The sequence below is a fragment of the Nerophis lumbriciformis genome, linkage group LG26 (assembly GCF_033978685.3).
Source record: "Nerophis lumbriciformis linkage group LG26, RoL_Nlum_v2.1, whole genome shotgun sequence".
Taxonomy (NCBI): domain Eukaryota; kingdom Metazoa; phylum Chordata; class Actinopteri; order Syngnathiformes; family Syngnathidae; genus Nerophis; species Nerophis lumbriciformis.
This window is the reverse complement of record NC_084573.2, coordinates 8611992-8634369: the sequence shown is the minus strand read 5'-3', so window position 1 is coordinate 8634369 and position 22378 is coordinate 8611992. Positions and strand designations below refer to the sequence as shown.

Below are 22378 nucleotides of genomic sequence, written 5' to 3'. Positions count from 1 at the left end.
GGGCGTCCATGGTAACGTTGCTTGGATGGCAACATATGTTGCTCCAAAACCTGTATGTACCTTTCAGCATTAATGGCGCCTTCACAGATGTGTAAGTTACCCATGTCTTGGGCACTAATACACCCCCATACCATCACACATGCTGGCTTTTCAACTTTGCGCCTATAACAATCTGGATGGTTCTTTTCCTCTTTGGTCCGGAGGACACGACGTCCACAGTTTCCAAAAACAATTTGAAATGTGGACTCGTCAGACTACAGAACACTTTTCCACTTTGTATCAGTCCATCTTAGATGAGCTCAGCGAAGCCGACGGCATTTCTGGGTGTTGTTGATAAACGGTTTTCGCCTTGCATAGGAGAGTTTTAACTTGCACTTACAGATGTAGCGACCAACTGTAGTTACTGTCAGTGGGTTTCTGAAGTGTTCCTGAGCCCATGTGGTGATATCCTTTACACACTGATGTCGCTTGTTGATGCAGTACAGCCTGAGGGATCGAAGGTCACGGGCTTAGCTGCTTACGTGCAGTGATTCCTCTAGATTCTCTGAACCCTTTGATGATATTACAGACCGTAGATGGTGAAATCCCTAAATTTCTTTGCAATAGCTTGTTGAGAAAGGTTTTTCTTAAACTGTTCAACAATTTGCTCACGCATTTGTTGACAAAGTGGTGACCCTCGCCCCATCCTTGTTTGTGAATGACTGAGCATTTCATGGAATCTACTTTTATACCCAACCATGTTCCCAATTAGCCTGTTCACCTGTGGGATGTTCCAAATAAGTGTTTGATGAGCATTCCTCAACTTTATCAGTATTTATTGCCACCTTTCCCAACTTCTTTGTCACGTGTTGCTGTCATCAAATTCTAAAGTTAATGATTATTTGCCAAAAAAAAAAAAAAGTTTATGAGTTTGAACATCAAATATGTTGTCTTTGTAGCATATTCAACTGAATATGGGTTGAAAAGGATTTGCAAATCATTGTATTTCGTTTATATTTACATCTAACACAATTTCCCAACTCATATGGAAACGGGGTTTGTAATAATATTTGAAATATATCAATGGCATATCAAATAAAATGTAAATAAAGATTGAATGCCTCTTTTCTATTTGCAGCCTTCTGAGGTAAATATCAAAATAAACTTTTTCCACAGGCTAATAATACATTTGAAAATAAAATAACAATAATGAATGAATCAAACATTCAAGCCTTGAAGTAGGAAGAGAAAGTGCATGAATAAAACGTTAATTATTGCTCAGTTTGCTCCACTGATTTGCTTTAACACTGAATATGGAACAAGCAACGCTTATATAACTCAATAGTGCAAAATTAACTTTCAAAAAACAAACGAAAAAACATCAATGGTATTTTAAATAGAATTTAAATAAAAAATGTAATGCCTCTTTTCTATCTGCAGCCTTCTGAGGTAAATATTAACATTTGGTGGTAGCGGGGGGTTATATTGTAGCGTCCCGGAAGAGTTAGTGCTGCAAGGGGTTCTGGGTATTTGTTCTGTTGTGTTTATGTTGTGTTACGGTGCGGATGTTCTCCCGAAATGGGTTTGTCATTCTTGTTTGGTGTGGGTTCACAGTGTGGCGCATATTTGTAACAGTGTTAAAGTTGTTTATACGTTCACCCTCAGTGTGACCTGTATGGCTCTTGACCAAGTATGCCTTGCATTCACTTGTGTGTGTGTAAAAGCCGTATATATTATGTGACTGGGCTGGCACGCTGTTTGTATGGAGGAAAAGCGGACGTGACGACAGGTTGCAGGACGCTAAAGGCAGTGCCTTTTAAGGCACGCCCCCAATATTGTTGTCCGGGTGGAAATTGGGAGAAAGGTTGTCCCGGGAGATTTTTGGGAGGGGCACTGAAATTTGGGAGTCTCCCGGGAAAATTGGGAGGTTTGGCAAGTATAAGTATTAGCGGTGAATGCGGTATTATAATACCGGTGGGCCAGCTCTAATGTTAATTTGATATTTCCTCAAGGGCCAAATTAAATTACACGGCGGGCCAGAGTTTGACACCCACACTCTGTAGAATCTCCTCTCTGGTCAACAAAAGCACCATGAAGATTCTGGCGGGAACTCTCGTTCAATCCTTTTTCGATTACGCATGCACCTCCTGGTACCCTAGCACCTCCAAAACCCTCAAATCTAGACTCCAAACATCCCAGAACAAGCGAGTCCAGGGGTCGGCAACCCAAAATGTTGAAAGAGCCATATTGGACCAAAAATACAAAAACAAATCTGTCTGGAGCCGTGAAAAATTAAAAGCCATATTACATACAGATAGTGTGTCGTGAGATATAAATTGAATTAAGAGGACTTAAAGGAAACTAAATGACCTCAAATATACCTACAAACGAGGCATAATGATGCAATATGTACATATAGCTAGCCTAAATAGCATGTTAGCATCGATTAGCTTGCAGTCATGCAGTGACCAAATATGTCTGATTAGCACTCCACACAAGTCAACAACATCAACAAAACTCACCTTTGTGCATTCATGCACAACGTTAAAAGTTTGGCGGACAAAATGAGACAGGAAAAGAAGTGGCATAAAACACGTCCTAGAAAGTCGGAGAAAGTTATACATGTAAACAAACTACGGTGGGTTCAAGGACCGCCAAAATTAGTAGGACAAAACGGCGCTCGCCAAATACTCGAATCAGTGAGGCATGTTTAATATATACAGTGTGCTTTATAACAATTAGGGAGGTTTGCGTCATGTTTGTCCTTCTACGGAAACCATATTAAAACAATTTTTCATACATTTTTGAAAAAGCTCCAGAGAGCCACTAGGGCGGCGCTAAAGAGCCGCAGAGCCGACCCCTGAGCTAGTCAGATTACTTCTAGACCTCCACCCCAGATCACACCTCACTCCTACCCACTTCTCCAAAGTGGGCTGGCTCAGGGTGGAGGACAGAGTCAAACAACTTGCACTGAGCCTAGTCTATAAAATCCGCCACACCTCCCTGATACCGAAGTACACGTCAAACTACTTCCTTAACGTAAATGACCGCCATAACCACAACACCAGGGGGAGCTCCACTAACCATGTTAAACCCAGATTCCCATCTAACAAAGGTCTTAACTCATTCTATTTCTATGCCACATCAATATGGAATGCACTCCCAACAGGTGTAAAAGAAAGGGCATCTCTATCCTCCTTCAAAACCGCACTAAAAGAACACCTCCAGGCAACTACAACCCTAAACTAACACCCTCCCTTCCTCATCATACCTCTTCGGATTGTAAATAATCAAATGTAAACAATCAAACTTTTTCTTATAATTTCTGATCTCTCTCTCTGTGTCCAATACTTGCTGTACATATCCTACCAAGTCAGACCTACACTGTTCCAATGTCAATTTCTCTGATGATGCAATTGTTGATGACCAAAGTGTTGATACCAACCAAACTTACCCCCCCACCCCCCCCATATCCCACAACCCGGATTGTAAATAATGTAAATAATTCAATTTATATACTGTGATGATTATCTTGTGTGATGACTGTATTATGAAAATAGTATGCATCTGTATCATGAATCAATTTAAGTGGACCCCGACTTAAACAAGTTGAAAAACTTATTGGGGTGTTACCATTTAGTGGTCAATTGTACGGAATATGTACTTCACTGTGCAATCTACTAATCAAAGTTTCAATCAATCAAAAATCAATACAGAACAGGAACGTTGATGGGTCGCCACAAGGCGCCCCGTAAAAGATGGGGAAAAAGGTAGAACGCTGGGGAAGGATGAGTAAAAAAATACAATCCAGACTGGGCTCCTAAGGGGGCCCAGTCTGGAGTGGGAAAAAACCTCTATAGCAAAGCACATATACATCTCGAGATATCTAGCAACAGAGGGGAGGGAGTGTGAGGTCATGATGGTAGGCCGCAGCTCTCAGGCGCTGACCATCCATTCATCACCCCTATGGGATTTGCGTCGAGGGCGTTGGGTTTGGGGGGTTGGGTTGTGTGTGTGTGGCGTATATTTTGGTGGTTGCAAGTGTGTGTGTAAGCCCCGTAGTGTGTCTCTGTTCCGCGGCCTTGATGTCTGTGCAGCCGATAAGTCCAAAGTCAACAACAACAGGTGTGTGTCCATGAGAGACAAGAAGGGAGTTTGTCGTGTCTTCTCCGCACTGTCCTTCGGGAGAGTCTCCACGCCAGGGAAACAATCCAAGTTAGAATGTTTTGTATAGGAGTGGAAATAAAATTTGCTTTTCCCTCTAAATTGTCTATGACTGGTCCTCAAACCTGCGGGGCAGACAGTCCGATGTGATCCAAAATCACAAGTGTCCACAGTTCTTCCTGCATCCTCCAATCCTTTGTGGCAGCTTTGGGCTACTTTGAAGACTGCCAGCAACTTCCAATTTGTGGACAAACCAGAGCAACGCTTACTCCAATCAACAGATGTCCTGTTGTCATAATTCCCAATAAGTAGATATCTTCACGTCTACGACTGAAAAGGGTCGCCAGGCACGCGGCACTCCTTCTTCTCCCAATAGTCCGTCATGCAACAACCGCTCCGTCACGACAAGCAGGTTCCCCCAAACCCAAGATCTTGTCAATTTCGTTGAGGCCAGTTAAATAGTTCCAATGTTTAGATTTGGAGAGCAGTGCAAAAAGAGGCAACAAGAAAGTTAAGACAAGACAAAGAAGCAAGCAGGAGAGATAATGGAGAGGAAAGGGGAGCGTCCGCCCTCGATGAGTGCCAGAGAGAAAGGGGTCGCGGGGGCAGCAGCCTAAGCAGGGAAGCCCAGACTTCCCTCTCCCCAGCCACTTCGTCCAGCTCCTCCCGAGAGATCCCGAGGCGTTCCCAGGCCAGCTTGTAGACAGTCTTCCCAACGTGTCCTGGGTCTTCCCCCGTGGCCTCCTACCGGTCGGACGTGTCCTAAACACCTCCCTAGGGAGGCGTTCGGGTGGCATCCTGACCAGATGCCCGAACCACCTCATCTGGCTCCACCCTAACCAAATAACTCTAAATTAAGTCTTTGTTACTTACAATATTTTGCCCTAGTGTCCAAATAACTCTTAATTAAGTATTTGTTACTTAGAACAGTGTTTTCAACCTTTTTTTTTTTAGCCAAGGCACATTTTTTGCGTTGAAAAAATCTGAAGGCACACCACCAGCAGAAATCATTAAAAAACTAAACTCAGTTGACAGTAAAAAGTCGTCGTCGCAATTGTTGGATACGACTTTCAACCATAACCAAGCATGCATCAATATAGCTCTTGTCTCAAAGTAGGTGTACTGTCACCACCTGTCACATCACCCCCTGACTTATTTTGAGTTTTTTGCTGTTTTCCTGTGTGTGGTGTTTTAGTTCTTGTCTTGTGCTCCTATTTTGGTGGCTTTTTCTCTTTTTTTGGTATTTTCCTGCAGCAGTTTCATGTCTTCCTTTGAGCGATATTTCCCGCATCTACTTTGTCTTAGCAATCAAGAATATTTCAGTTGTTTCTATCCTTCTATGTGGGGACGTTGTTGATTGTCATGTCATGTACGAATGTACATTGTGGACGCCGTCTTTGCTCCACAGTAAGTCTTTGCTGTCGTCCAGAATTCTGTTTGTTTACTTTGCAGCCAGTTCAGTTTTAGATTCGTTCTGCATAGCCTTCCCTAAGCTTCAATGCATTTTCTTAGGGGCACTCACCTTTTGTTTATTTTTGGTTTAAGCATTAGACACCTTTTTACCTGCACCCTGCGGGAGGCAGGGTGCAGGTAAAAATATTTTTAACCCAAATAGGTGAAATTAGATAATCTCCCACGGCACACCAGACTGTTGTAATGTTTTTAATCATCCCACCCACAATCTGTGTTCAGCAACCGCCGTTGAGACGATCGTACCGCCGCCATGACGAAGACATGCAAGAACTGCGGCGGCGCCGACATCGATGTGGACCACGCGCGGGGAGACGCCGTCTGCATGGGCTGCGGCTCCGTGCTGGAGGACAACATCATCGTGTCCGAGGTGGAGTTCGTGGAGTCGGGAGGCGGCGGATCGCTGGCTGTAGGACAGTTTGTGTCCTCAGAAGGTGAGAAGTGTCCGCGGGCACGTGGTCGCACAAGGTTGATAGGCCGCTCCTCCAAACAAATTGTTCTGGGAGACAAAATAATAGTAATTGAAGTATATTTATATAGCGCTGTTCTCTAGTGACTCAAAGCGCTTTTACATAGTGAAAGCCAATATCTAAGTTACATTTAAACCAGTGTGGGTGGCACTGGGAGCAGGTGGATAAAGTGTCTTGCCCAAAGACACAACGGCAGTGACTAGGATGGCGGAAGCGGGAATCGAACCTGGAACCCTCAAGTTGCTGGCACGGCCACTCTACCAACCGAGATATGCCTGTATTAATGTACCGTATTTTCCGCACTATAAGGCGCATCGGATTATAAGGCGCACCTTCAATGAATGGCATATTTCAAAACTTTGTTCATATATAAGGCGCACCGGATTATAAGGCGCACCTATGTCAACAAAACTGTCAGATAGGTCAGTCAAACTTTATTAATAGATAACAAACCAGCGTTCTGACAACTCCGTTCACTCCCAAAATGAATAAACAGCTGATTTACTCGTGTTACGTAAATCAAACGTGCAATCACATTATAGTAACACGTGAAATAGTGCAGAGCAATAACAATATATCAATAACTCAACGTTGCTCAAACGTTAATGTCACACAACACAACACACTAAATAAAAATGTAAAGCTCACTTTATGAAGTTATAGCTCATTCACAAATCCCTCGAATTCTTCTTCTTCAGTGTCCGAATTAAACAGTTGAGCGAATACGGCATCCAACATGGCCGGCCGGCTCCGTCTCGTCGAAGTCGTCATTAATGGAGTCAGTGTCGTTGCCGTTTATTAGTTCAGTCACAATTCCTGCCTTCCTGAAAGCTCGGACCACAGATGAGACTGAATCAGCCCAGGCATTTACGATCCACTGGCAGATAGTGGCGTATGTCGTCTGGCGCTGTCTCCCTGTCTTGGTGAACGTCACGTGTGTTCGCCTTCTGTCATCCACTGTTCCCACGCAGTTAGCAGTCTAGCTTCGAATGCCCTGTTGACACCAATATCTAGCGGCTGGAGGTCTTTTGTCAATCCACCCGGAATGACGGCGAGTATTGAATTAAGCGCGTAAGCGTGTCTCTTAATGTGATGTTATGAGCTAGCAAATATAACAACTACACTACCCAGCATGCAACGATAGTGACGAGCATGCGCAGTAGCCCTGAGAAGCGTTGTATGCTGGCAGTTAGAATGTGGTTATGAGCACGCTGTGAGTAAACGTTGAGAACTCAGTTAACACGCCTCGTCTGCATTATTTATAATTAGACAGACAACACACTTAATAGGAGCCATTTTGGGGTCTTTACATAAACACACAAATGGAAATGAAACGTCACATATCCCAGCATGCACCGCGCGCTTCTTCTTATTCTACGGGGAAAAAAGATGGCGGCTGTTTACCGTAGTTGCGAGACCGAAACTTTATGAAAATTAATATTAATATTAACCCATATATAAGGCGCACCGGATTATAAGGCGCACTGTCAGCTTTTGAGAAAATTTGTGGTTTTTAGGTGCGCCTTATAGTGCGGAAAATACGGTACCTTAGCTAAACTGTCAATATATTTTAAAGTGCAATTTAAAATACAGCTTCACCACTTTAGTCATAATTTCTGCGCTTAAACTTCTCGATGACTTTAACTCCAGACGTCTTCTGTTTGTTTGAGATTGTCATTACTGCCACAAGTGGTGGAAAAGTCTATTAAAAATGGCTAAGAAAGACTATTCGAGAGGACAGTCCCTGAGAATGACCTTAAGGACTACCACATGAAATTAGTGAACCCGAAGACGTTCAAAAGGACAAACACCGAAGATCTTCTAGAACAGGGGTCCCCAAAATACGGCACGCGTGCCGAATACGGCCGGCCAGCGTCCAAAATCCGGCCCATGGGAAGTCCCAAGTTTTTTTTTCAAGTTTGTCCGACCGCATCTATGTTAGCTACCTCTGTTTGTTGATAATGTGGTAGTTGGCTCTTCAAGTACCACAATGATGACCAACATTTCAATTCGGCAGCGCAGTAGGCATGAATGTTCATTAAAAACAAGGCAGAGGTTTTACAAACCCCGTTTCCGTATGAGTTGGGAAATTGTGTTAGATGTAAATATAAGCAGAATACAATGATTTGCAAATCCTTTTCAACCCATATTCAATTGAATGCACTACAAAGACAAGATATTTGATGTTCAAACTCATAAACTTTATTTTGTTTTTGCAAATAATAATTAACTTAGAATTTCATGGCTGCAACACGTGCCAAAGTAGTTGGGAAAGGGCATTTTCACCACTGTGTTACATCACCTTTTCTTTTAACAACACTCAGTAAACGTTTGGGAACTGAGGAGACACATTTTTGAAGCTTCTCAGGTGGAATTCTTTTCCCATTCTTGCTTGATGTACAGCTTAAGTTGTTCAACAGTCCGGGGGTCTCCGTTGTGCTATTTTAGGCTTCATAATGCGCCACACATTTTCAATGGGAGACAGGTCTGGACTACAGGCAGGCCAGTCTAGTACCCGCACTCTTTTTCTATGAAGCCACGTTGATGTAACACGTGGCTTGGCATTGTCTTGCTGAAATAAGCAAGGGCGTCCATGGTAACGTTGCTTGGATGGCAACATATGTTGCTCCAAAACCTGTATGCACCTTTCAGCATTAATGGCGCCTTCACAGATGTGTAAGTTACCCATTGTCTTGGGCACTAATACACCCCCATACCATCACAGGCAGTGGGTTTCTGGAGTGTTCCTGAGCCCATGTGGTGATATCCTTTACACACCTATGTCGCTTGTTGATGCAGTACCGCCTGAGGGATCGAAGGTCACGGGCTTAGCTGCTTACGTGCAGTGATTTCTCCAGATTCTCTGAACCCTTTGATGATTTTACGGACCGTAGATGGTGAAATCCCTAAATTCCTTGCAATAGCTGGTTGAGAAAGGTTTTTCTTCAACTGTTCAACAATTTGCTCACGCATTTGTTGACAAAGTGGTGACCCTCGCCCCATCCTTGTTTGTGAATGACTGAGCATTTCATTATACCCAATCATGGCACCCACCTGTTCCCAATTTGCCTGTTCACCTGTGGGATGTTCCAAATAAGTGTTTGATGAGCATTCCTCAACTTTATCAGTATTTATTGCCACCTTTCCCAACTTCTTTGTCATGTGTTGCTGGCATCAAATTCTAAAGTTAATGATTATTTGCAAAAAAAAAAAAAAAAAGTATCAGTTTGAACATCAAATATGTTGTCTTTGTAGCATATTCAATTGAATATGGGTTGAAAATGATTTGCAAATCATTGTATTCCGTTTATATTTACATCTAACACAATTTCCCAACTCATATGGAAACAGGGTTTGTGGTTAAGAAGTATATTTAATATTTTTGGCCACTGTAACATTACACACAGTTTGAACAGTAACACTGTGTTTCGATATTTAATAATGTGATTCTTGGCGGTCATCCTCTCAAACTCAAAAAAAACACGCCAGTTGAACGGTTGATTTTATTACTTCAGGTAATATTCAAGCTGTTATTTGTCGCTTGTCAATCACCGCCTCTAAACTTAAGCCTGCGCAACTTTTGACCCCCACCTCTGCTCTTTGTGTTGCAATTCACAGGTTACCCGTTAGGGGGCGCTGTTGTCTTGTTATACATTTGGTTCTGTGTTTAGGTGGAGCCAAGCTGCCATCTTTTGGGGATGGTCACCTGGGCAGTGTGGGCAAGGAGTCACGTGCTCAGACACTGCAGAAAGGTCAGTGGCCAGCAGGGGGCGACATATGTTAACTCTAACAAATACACACAGTTTAACACAAATGTTGGTGTGTTTATGGATGTTTGTTTATATGCTTTCTGAATGTGTGTTTTGCAGCCAGGCAGCACATCACCACGCTGGGCCACCAGCTGCAGCTCAGCCGCCACTGTCTAGACACCGCCTTCAACTTCTACAAGATGGCGCTTGCCAAGCACCTGACGTGCGGACGCAAGTCGGCGCACGTCATCGCCGCCTGCATCTACCTGGTGTGCCGCACCGAGGGAACGCCGCGTATCCTTCTCGCCGTCACGTCTGTCAGTCATCATGCACGCCTCATCACTCTGCTGCTGACTCGCTGTCGTTTTTCCGAGTCGTCACATCTTGTTGTTCTGAAGTGATGAACATTCCCCGTGGGTTCCTTTTGTGCGATTGGACTTAACTGCTCTTCATCAGACATGCTTTTGGACCTCAGTGACATCCTGCAGGTGAGATTGTCTCCATTTGTTATTTTAAATATGGTCTTTGGACAGAAATGTTTTGATGGGTCCCTGAAAGAAGGCCGGCTTTTAAGTTGTAGTTCATGTTTTTGTCCACTTGAGTGTGCTGTTGATGCACTCAACGACCTCTCATGGACTCATAGCTCATCATTGACTCCAGGGTTTCCCCTTGATTTGCTGAGATACCAAACATCAATTACAGAAAGTATTTACTAGAGATGTCCGATAATATCGGCCGATAAATGCTTTAAAATGTAATATCGGAAATTATCGGTATCTGTTGTCTGTCTATTTGTTGGCCCTGTGATGAGGTGGCGACTTGTCCAGGGTGTACGCCGCCTTCCGCCCGAATGCAGCTGAGATAGGCTCCAGCACCCCCCGTAACCCCAAAAGGGACAAGCGGTAGAAAATGGATGGATGGATGGATGTTTCAAAAAGTAAAATGTATGACTTTTTAAAACGCCACTTTACGGAGTGGTACACGGACGTAGGGAGAAGTACAGAGCACCAATAAACCTTAAAGGCACTGCCTTTGCGTGCCAGTCCAATCTCAGAATACCTACGGCTTTTCACACACACAAGTGAATGCACGCATACTTGGTCAAGAGCCATACAGGTCACACTGAGGGTGGCCGTATAAACAACTTTAACACCGTTACAAATATGCGCCACACTGTGAACCCACACCAAACAAGAATGACAAACACATTTCGGGAGAACATCCGCACCGTAACACGACATAAACACAACAGAACAAATACCCAGAACCCCTTGCAGCACTAACTCTTCCGGGACGCTACAATATACACCCCCCGCTACACACCCCCCTCCTCCCCAACCCCGCCCACCTCAACCTCCTCATACTCTCTCAGGGAGAGCATGTCCCAAATTCCAAGCTGCTGTTTTGAGGCATGTTAAAAAAAAAAATAATGCACTTTGTGACTTCAATAATAAATATAGCAGTGCCATGTTGGCATTTTTTTTTCCATAACTTGAGTTGATTTATTTTGGAAAACCTTGTTACATTGTTTAATGCATCCAGCGGGGCATCACAAGAAAATGAGGCATAATAATGTGTTAATTCCACAACTGTATATATCGGTATCGGTTGATATCGGTAATTAAGAGTTGGGCAATATCGGATATCGGCAAAAAAGCCATTATCGGACATCTCTAGTATTTACAGTGCTTCACATTTTGTTATGTTACAGCCTTATTCCAAAATGAAATACATTATTTTTTGTCCTCAAAATTCTACACAAAATACCCCATAATGGCAATGTGAATTTTTTTTTTTTTTTTAATGAGGCAAATATATTACAGAAAAAAAAAACATTTACATAAGTATTCACAGCCTTTGCTCAATACTTTGTCGATGCACCTTTGGCAGCAATTCCAGCCTCAAGTCTTTTTGAATACGATGCCACAAGCTTGGCACACCTATCTTTGGGCAGTTTGACCCATTCCTCTTTGCAGCGCCTCTCAGTGAGAAGTGTTGCTTTGCATCCCGGATGTCTCTGTACATGGCCGCGTTCATCTTTCCCTCTATCCCGACTAGTCTCCCAGTTGCTGCTTCTTGAATAGCACAGCATGACGCTGCCACCACCATACTTCACTGTAGGGATGGTATCGGCCTGGTGGCAAAAGCGAAGCGCTGTGAATACTTTCCGGATGCACTTTATGTCTATCCTGTGTGCTAAGCGGTTGTGTAGCTGCTAGCCCTACAGTATAGCCTACCATGTTTATTTTGAGTCAATGACTTCACTAAAATACAAGAAAAGACCAAAACGTGTGCTTATTGGAGGACATTTAAAGGTTAACTGGCTGTCCAACTTTACACAAGTAAACACGCTGCATGACTGCTTGTATCGGCATTCATATGAGAGATTTTAGATGCAAGCCAATATTATCCGATACGTGTTTTTTGCTGATATCGGACCGATATCAATACTGGATAGGGACACACCCAATTTATATAATGTGGTCCGCAGGCTCCGTCTAGTGGTGTGCCAAAGAATCATTTAAAGTACAGTGTTTTATTTTCCTATTTGTAAACACAGTGTTACTGTTCAAACTGTGTGGCCATACATAATAAATATACTTGATAATTAAAACCTCTACCTCGGTTTTAATGAATGCTTAGGCGCGGTTGTCTATCATTGTGTTTCATTTTGTACTGGTAAAAATGATCAGCACGGAGTATGCAACCTTTGTTGGAGAATGTTTGGCATAAAGTACTTCATTATGGTATGGAATCTTGTTGTGACTAAGGCCGAGTCATATGTGTGTGTAAGTTTAGAAGCACATGCTGATCAAGGAAGGGAGGGGGCACAGCTGGTCGGGGGGGTGTGCGTGTATTTTTATACGACCAGCTGCTGGGAGTCTAAACACGGTCTGCGAATGTGACGGATCAATCAGTCGCACGTGGTGACATGAAGGCAGTGGAATATGTTTCATAGCGCACTTTTCTGTGATTATGATGTCAAAACAGAGGCACTGCCTCCTTCTTGACGGACTGTTGTGCGATCGCTGATGTCTTCTTAAGTGTGCAAGGAGGCCTGTGGTTTTTGGGTTCGACTCGTAGACTCAAGTTTAAGGAATAATTTTTTTTTTCTAAGATAGAACCTAATCGCTTGCTCACGTTTTGTTTGTTTAGATGGAAATTTTGTTTTAAGTTTTCAGAGTGACTATATGACTAAATAGCTGCCTGACCTTCCACTGCAGCAGATGGCGCTGTAGCATAAGAACAAAATAAGCTAGGGTTTTGCCATATAAATGTTGTACAATAGGATTGATGTAACTCTGTCTTAATATGGAGATTTAACATTTCTGCTTATCGTTGCAATTTTTTGCTTTTTTGCCGATATTCCGATATTGTCCAACTCTTAATTACCGATACCGATATATACAGTCGTGGAATTAACACATTATTATGCTTAATTTTGTTGTGATGCCCCGCTGGATGCATTAAACAATGTAACAAGGTTTTCCAAAATATATCAACTCAAGTTATGAAAAAAAATGCCAACATGGCACTGCCATATCTATTATTGAAGTCACAAAGTGCATTTTTTTTTTTTAAATGCCTCAAAACAGCAGCTTGGAATTTGGGACGTGCTCTCCCTGAGAGAGCATGAGGCGGTTGAGGTGGGCAGGGTTGAGGGGGGGTGGGTTTTTGGGGAGGTAGGGGGTAGCGGGGGGGTCATACCTGCCAACTACTCCGGTTTTCCCGTAATTAGTACGGTTTTCATCAACCTATTCCGGGATACGGAAGTTTTATTCACGAAATCGCGTAGCAACAATGACAATCGACACTGCTTCCCGTAACTTCCTATCGAGCCATTCCGAATGCCATGCGCGAGGCTATTTATAGCACCGCTGCCAAGCACGAGGCACCTGTTGCCATTGTTTCCAAACGAGCGAACGATCATGGAATCAGCCGGAGAAAAATCGCAAACGAGTCTGAAACCGAAAAGAAAACTGCAGTCATTCCGTGAAGAATATTCAAAAGCCTATCCGGGAATAATTATCCGTTCCAAAAAGGGTGAAAACTACGCGAATTGCACCTTGTGCAGACAAGATTTTTCGATCGGACACGGAGGAATTAGCGATGTAAAAGACCACGTTGGGACAAAAAAACACAAGTCTAATGCCATTGCTAGCGATTCAAGTGGAAAACTTTCAACGTTTTTCGTCGCCCAAACAGATTCTTTGGATGCCGAAGTTTTATTTACGGAGGCAATAATTGAGCATGGACTTCCAATCGCACTGGCTGATCACATGGGACAGTTATTTCGGAAAATGTTTCCCGACTCAAAAATCGCCAAAAAATATGGATGTGGTCGAACCAAAACATCAAACATTATTCAGTGTCTTGGAACAGAATCCTCAAAAAGTATCGCCGATGTCATGAAGACGGAACCATTTAGCATGTCGACTGACGGCAGCATCGAAAAAGTGTTTATACTGTTTATACTTTCAATTAACAAATTGAAGTCTTGTGAAAGGTTGACAGGATAACTGGCATTAACTGTCAAAATAATTTCAAACTATTGAAGTTAGCTTACAGAATAAACATGTCAATCAACCCATATGATTTTTGCTGTAATATTTTTGTTTTGAAAAGTCACTGTGACTGATAGAAAAGTGATGGTTTTAGCAACATTTTAACCTGTCTGAATGCTAATAATCATTTTGCGTCGGGGGGCGAACCTGAACCCCCCACCAGGACTTTGTCCTGGACCTACCGGGGCCTGCGGCCCCTGGACCCTGGCTACTAGGTTTTTCTGATTTCAAAAGTTGGCAGGTATGGGGGGTGTATATTGTAGCGTACCAGAAGAGTTAGTGCTGCAAGGGGTTCTGGGTATTTGTTCTGTTGTGTTTATGTTGTGTTACGGTGCGGATGTTCTCCCGAAATGTGTTTGTCATTCTTGTTTGGTGTGGGTTCACAGTGTGGCGCATATTTGTAACCGTGTTAAAGTTGTTTATACGGCCACCCTCAGTGTGACCTGTATGGCTGTTGACCAAGTATGCCTTGCATTCACTTGTGTGTGTGAGAAGCCGTAGATATTATGTTATCGGGCCGGCACGCAATTGCAGTGCCTTTAAGGCACGCCCCCAATATTGTTGTCTGGGTGGAAATCGGGAGAAATTCGGGAGAATGGTTGCCCCGGGAGATTTTCGGGAGGGGCACTGAAATTCGAGAGTCTCCCGGGAAAATCGGGAGGGTTGGCAAGTATGACTGGGAGACGCAACTGCTCTGTATTTCTCCCTACGTCCGTGTACCACTCCGTACAGCGGCGTTTTAAAAAGTAATAAATTTTACTTTTTGAAATCGATACCGATAATTTCCGATATTACATTTTAAAGCATTTATCGGCCGATAATATCGGCAGTCCGATATTATCGGACATCTCTAATGTGTGTGTGTGTGTATGTATGTATATATATATATATATATATAATAAAATTGTATATTAAGAGATTGTGAAAGTTTGACTTTTACCTTGTTTACTTCCGTGACAACGTCCTTAAAGTTTTGTAATCAATCAGAAATATCAAGCAGCTAAACTGCGGGAAACATGGATAAGAATGGTGAGAGTGTTTTGCATTTTTCCCATCATACATTGCAGGGGATTTAAAATGGGTGTAATTTAGAATTATGTATTGGGCTTGGACATTTTTTATAACGCCCACAAAGTTCAGTGAGCAGGTTGTTGTATGTGACCATTTGTGTTGACTTTTTGTCGAAGTTTGTGCGCCATGAGGAGAGAAAGGTTGTTAGGATTGGGTCATTTATGAAAAATGCTGTGCTGTGTGCATTTCAAAACACAATTCATGGTCATTAACCTTAATTAGTGACGTTGTCCACATGATGGTGGCAGACCTGCAGCAATTAGGCTGTCGGATATTTAAAATAAAATAAGAGGCACCTTCCTTATTTAACTTGTGGCGACTCTCGGGTCAAACTGAACACGCCCGCCGGCCATATGGGTACACCCGTGGTCAAGAGGGAGAATAATACACAAAGCTACGCTACTGAGCAGTGTTACTAGATGGGAAATGGCAAATTATCGTACCAGAAGCTCAAAATATCCTGATCATACATTTAACGTTGCTCAGGACCATCTGCTAAAGCAATAAATGAATACTGACCCTGTTGTAGCACAGTATATAATGCAGCATTTAAACTAAACACCTTTAAACTAAAAGCACCTTTTAAAATAAAAGCTGCCATTGGCAGAACAAGGCCCCCACCTTGTAAGGATGTGAGACAATGCACAACCACAGGCACAGTGCTTAAATTATCCTACATTATGGGATTCTTTTAAATCAGGGGTGCTCATTACGTTGATCGCGAGCTACCGGTCGATCTCTGAGGGTGTGTCAGTCGATCACCAGCCAGGCATTAAAAAAATAGTCCTAAAAATGAGCGATCATAAATCTTCACTATGACGTCACTTTCGTCACTTGATTGACATTCACGGCACCCGAGGGTCTTCTGCGATGACGCTGGCTGCTGCCAGCTCATTAAAATTACCGACTGGAAGGCGAGAAAACACTTTATTTCAACAGACTCTGGCGCCGTACCTGTCGTCAAAAATCCAAAGACCGATTGCACAATTGCGCTAACAAAACAAGAGTCTCAGAAAGCTGGCGTGCACAAGCTAGCAAGCTACAGAGTTTGCCGACAATGTATTTCTTGTAAAGTGTATACAAAGGAGTACGGAAGCTGGACAAATAAGATGCCAAAAACCAACCACTTTCATGTGGTATTGGACAGAAAGGAGGACTTTTTTCTCCTCCATTCGAAAATGCGGACGTTTTTAGCACCACTGTCTGATTCCAATCAATGCAAGTCATCACAATCAGGTAATACACCAACTTATATTCTTGTCTTTATGAAAGAAAGGAATCTATATATGTTAAACATACTTGTATTATCTTTAAACACCTTTAACTTGTTAACAATATTAACTATATGTGTTAAACATGCTTGTATTATCATTACACACCTTTAAGTTGTTAACAATATTAACTATGTGTGTTAAACATGCTTGTATTATCTTTAAACACCTTTAACTTATTAATAATATTAACTATATGTTTTAAACATGCTTGTATTATCATTAAACACCTTTAACTTGTTAACAATATTAACTATATGTATTAAACATACTTGTATTATCATTAAACACCTTTAATTTATTAACAATATTAACTGTGTGTTAAACATGATTGCATTATCATTAAACACCTTTAACTTATTAACAAAAACATATATTTCATAAATAAGTAAATATAAATTATATATATGAATGAGGTAGATCCCCACGACTTGATCAATTGAAAAGTAGCTCGCCTGCAGAAAAAGTGTGAGCACCCCTGGTTTAAATGATTCTATCCTACAGAGGGTAAAAATTATAGTAAAATCATACGTCAGCAGCCAAGGGAGGAGCGTGCTTCTGTTATATCTATGCCAAAGAATATATCGTTATCACAAGAAGCTGCAATAAATATCACGATATGGATTTCCGGGCATATCGTCCAACCTTATCTCAAACATATCAGTAATGTTGTCATTTCTAAGAGTTTGTTGGCCAACAGGCACAAACCCTTGTAGTTCGCTGAGCTCCACACAAGGGTCTGGGCTCGAAGGCATTGCAAACTCCTTGAATATAGCAAAAAATAATGAACCAATCAGGATCGCCGGGCGGGATTTCATAGATGTGACGTAGCGCCGAAGCGACTGTTTGATTCAAACAACAATGGCGCCACGCAGCGTTGTGTGCTGACATTGATTCTGCTATTTCAACTGTTTTGTCGAATCTATCAAATATTATTTAAAAAGATGGACAGAGAACGGTTTTGAAGTTTTTTTGTTGGTGGCAAGGATGTTTTGGCTCTTCTTCCGACCGGGTTTGGATTTCCCAGCGTCGCTCTCATCACCGATTCTGTTCATAACTTTTATGGACATAATTTCTAGGCGCAGTCAGAGCGTTGAGGGGATCCGGTTTGGGGGCTGCAGGATTAGGTCTCTGCTATTTGCAAATGATGTGGTCCTGATGGCTTCATCTGGCCAAGATCTTCAGCTCTCACTGGATCGGTTCGCAGTGAAGCGACTGGGATGGGAATCAGCACCTCCCAAGTCCGAGTCCATGGTTCTCGCCCGGAAAAGGGTGGAGTGCCATCTCCGGGTTGGGGAGGAGATCTTGCCCCAAGTGGAGGAGTTCAAGTACCTCGTAGTCTTGTTCACGAGTGAGGGAAGAGTGGATCGTGAGATCGACAGGCGGATCGGTGCGGCGTCTTCAGTAATGCGGACGCTGTATCGATCCGTTGTGGTGAAGAAGGAGCTGAGCCGGAAGGCAAAGCTCTCGATTTACCGGTCGATCTACGTTCTCATCCTCACCTATGGTCATGAGCTTTGGGTTATGACCGAAAGGACAAGATCACGGGTACAAGCGGCTGATATGAGTTTCCTCCGCCGGGTGGAGGGTCTCTCCCTAAGAGATAGGGTGAGAAGCTCTGTCATCCGGGAGGAGCTCAAAGTAAAGCCGCTGCTCCTCCACATCGAGAGGAGCCAGATGAGGTGGTTCAGGCATCTGGCCACGGGGAAGACCCAGGACACGTTGGGAAGACTATGTTTCCCGGCTGGCCTGGGGACGCCTCGGGATCCACCGGGAGAAGCTGGACGAAGTAGCTGGGGAGAGGGAAGTCTGGGCTTCCCTGCTTAGGCTGCTGCCCCCGCGACCCGACCTCGGATAAGCGGAAGAAGATGGATGGATGGCTCTCATCAGCGTCACGGGTTGATTTGGATGTGAGTGGTTGAAGTAGCACGTCATTCAAGATAACGGACAAGTGGTTTATCCAATCACATCCATTTTCTACCGCTTGTTCCTTTCGGGGTCGCTGGGGTTGCTGGAGCCTATCTCAGCTGCATTCAGGCGGCAGGCCGGGTACACCCTGGACAAGTCTCCGCCTCATCACAGGGCCAACACAGATAGACAGACAACATTCACACTCACATTCACACACTAGGGCCAATTTAGTGTTGCCAATCAAACTATCCCCAGGTGCATGTCTTTATCCAATCACATACAATGATTTTTTTTTTTTTACAAGGCCCCGCCTTCTGAAATACATCTCCTATTAAGAACTCCCAGATCCTTGTGTGGAGCTCAGCGAACTACAAAGGTCTGGCGAGAGTCAGGTTAGCACAAATGTGCAGCAACGTCCAAATGCCCCAAAACCCTACAAAACCACATGAAACCAGGACTTTTTCCTTGCTCTGATGTGGTCTCAGACCAGTGACGTCATTGTGGTTTGTGCGGCCCTTCCAGGCACCTGTGATTAAGGGCTATGTATAAAAACTTTGATTGATCGAAACGTTTGGCGCCTAAACATAAATCCATGAAATCAAAGCATATCCCTGTGTTAGGACGAGCCAGTCAAAGTCCAGATCTAAATCCAATAGAGAATCTGTGGCAAAATCTGACAGAAACAAACCCAAGAACACTTGCAGCTGAAACTGCAGTGAAAGATTGAATCAGGGGACCAAGTACCAGTTTTCAGTTCATCTGTAATTAAAGGGGAACATTATCACAATTTCAGAAGGGTTAAAACCATTAAAAATCAGTTCCCAGTGGCTTATTATATTTTTCGAAGTTTTTTTCAAAATTTTACCCATCATGCAATATCCCTAAAAAAAGCTTCAAAGTGCCTGATTTTAACCATCGTTATATACACCCGTCCATTTTCCTGTGACGTCACATAGTGAATACAAACAAACATGGCGGAAAGAACAGCAAGATATAGCGACATTAGCTCGGATTCAGACTCGGATTTCAGCGGCTTAAGCGATTCAACAGATTACGCATGTATTGAAACGGATGGTTGTAGTGTGGAGGCAGGTAGCGAAAACGAAATTGAAGAAGAAACTGAAGCTATTGAGCCATATCGGTTTGAACCGTATGCAAGCGAAACCGACGAAAATGACACGGGAGAAAGCGAGGACGAATTCGGCGATCGCCTTCTAACCAACGATTGGTATGTGTTTGTTTGTCATTAAAGGAAACTAACAACTATGAACTAGATTTACAGCATATGAAATACATTTGGCAACAACATGCACTTTGAGAGTGCAGACAGCCCAATTTTCATCAATTAATATATTCTGTAGACATACCCTCATGTCAGCAGGACAGGAAAGCTAGGGTCGATATTCTTCTCTTGATCATCTTCGGGACGGTGTGAGCCAAGACATCCAGGGGGTTTAGCTCGCTCGTCTGTGGGAACAAACTGCCGCCATTGCTTGCCGTGCTACCGAGGTCCTTTGTCCCTGAATTGCTCACACACTCCGGCAGATTCAATGGGGGTCTGGCGGCAGATTTCTTTGACTTTATCATTGGAAATGCATCTGCTTTGAGTGTCGCAGGATATCCACACATTCTTGCCATCTCTGTCGTAGCATAGCTTTCGTCGGTAAAGTGTGCGGAACAAACGTCCAATTTCTTGCCACTTTCGCATCTTTGGGCCACTGGTGCAACTTGAATCCGTCCCTGTTCGTGTTGTTACACCCTCCGACAACACACCGACGAGGCATGATGTCTCCAAGGTACGGAAAACAGTCGAAAAAAGGGAAAATAACAGAGCTGATTTAAAGTTAAAAGATAAAGTTAAAGTACCAATGATTGTCACACACACACTAGGTGTGGCGAGATTATTCTCTGCATTTGACCCATCACTCTTGATCACCCCCTGGGAGGTGAGGGGAGCAGTGGACAGCAGCGGTGGCCGCGCCCGGGAATCATTTTGGTGATTTAACCCCCAATTCCAACCCTTGATGCTGAGTGCCAAGCAGGGAGGTAATGGGTCCCATTTTTTTATAGTCTTTGGTATGACTCGGTGTTTGAGAAAATGGCGGATTGTGACGTCATCGCTCCGAGAGCGAATATTAGAAAGGCGTTTAATTCGCCAAAATTCACCCATTTAGAGTTCGGAAATCGGTTAAAAAAATATATGGTCTTTTTTCTGCAACATCAAGGTATATATTGACACTTACACAGGTCTGGTGATAAAGTTCCCCTTTAAATGTATCATTTTGCTTCCACCTCACAATTGTGTGCCGCTTTGTGTTGGTCTTTTTACGTCAAATCCCAGTAAAATATATTCATGTTTGTGGTCGCGATGTGAATATAAATCCGTTTTAACGCCACTGTGTGTTTCCATTGTAGTGTTTTTGTTTTTTTGGACTTTGCTGCACGTAGAATCTGAGCGGGAGCATTGCCACATCGAGCACAAGGAGATGTTTTGCGTCACACAACACATTCTTGCATTTGCATCTAAATTCCCAGCTGGAATGGTCTTCCCAGAATAGCAGCGTGTTTGTATCGCCTGTTGAATCCCAAAGAGCAGGGGGTCGAACATGTCCCCCCTCCCCCAGCTCTCCCTCGGCCAGAGATCAGAGGCCTTCTGTGCACGCGTCATTGTGTTTGGCGGCAAAGGAAGTCAAAAGACGTGTGGCCTCGTGTCTTTGTCATGCAGCACGGCCTTTCACCAGCAGCCGTGGAGGAGAGGGGCGTACTACAAGCCTTCTGGGGGTGTCCTGGCTCCGACACAATGAAACATCTGTGGTGGGACGGGCTGCCGCCTACCTGTCACACACTCGCCGTAATTAATCAGACGGTCTCCCCAAATGCTAATTCGTGCTAATCTTGAAATTGTGTGGGACTTTTTTAGTAGAGATGTCCGATAATGGCTTTTGTGCCGATATCCGATATTGTCAAACTCTTAAAGGGGAACATTATCACCAGACCTATGTAAGCATCAATATATACCTTGATGTTGCAGAAAAAAGACCATATATTTTTTTAACCGATTTCCGAACTCTAAATGGGTGAATTTTGGCGAATTAAACGTCTTTCTAATATTCGCTCTCGGAGCGATGACGTCACAACGTGACGTCACATCGGGAAGCAATCTGCCATTTTCTCAAACACCGAGTCAAACCAGCTCTGTTATTTTCCGTTTTTTCGACTGTTTTCCGTACCTTGGAGACATCATGCCTCGTCGGTGTGTTGTCGGAGGGTGTAACAACACCAACAGGGACGGATTCAAGTTGCACCAGTGGCCCAAAGATGCGAAAGTGGCAAGAAATTGGACGTTTGTTCCGCACACTTTACCGACGAAAGCTATGCTACGACAGAGATGGCAAGAATGTGTGGATATCCTGCGACACTCAAAGCAGATGCATTTCCAACGATAAAGTCTAAGAAATCTGCCGCCAGACCCCCATTGAATCTGCCGGAGTGTGTGAGCAATTTAGGGACAAAGGACCTCGGTAGCACGGCAAGCAATGGCGGCAGTTTGTTCCCGCAGACCAGCGAGCTAAACCCCCTGGATGTCTTGGCTCACACCGAAGATGATCAAGAGAAGAATATCGACCGTAGCTTTCCTGTCCTGCTGACATGAGGGTATGTCTACAGAATATATTAATTGATGAAAATTGGGCTGTCTGCACTCTCAAAGTGCATGTTGTTGCCAAATG

General features: G+C 43.4%; 1 protein-coding gene across 3 annotated transcripts in view; it reads left to right on the top strand.

Moving 5' to 3' along the window:
* Positions 1 to 22378, top strand: part of brf1a (BRF1 general transcription factor IIIB subunit a) — a 233891-nt gene that overhangs the window by 2999 nt on the left and 208514 nt on the right. For all 3 annotated transcript variants that reach the window (XM_061987474.2, XM_072916242.1, XM_072916241.1), the window contains exons 2-5: positions 5836 to 6047; positions 9755 to 9835; positions 9953 to 10126; positions 10289 to 10320. In XM_061987474.2, the coding sequence (XP_061843458.2) occupies positions 5867 to 6047; positions 9755 to 9835; positions 9953 to 10126; positions 10289 to 10320 (468 nt within the window). In that variant the 5' untranslated portion in view covers positions 5836 to 5866. The remainder of the gene's footprint in view (positions 1 to 5835; positions 6048 to 9754; positions 9836 to 9952; positions 10127 to 10288; positions 10321 to 22378) is intronic.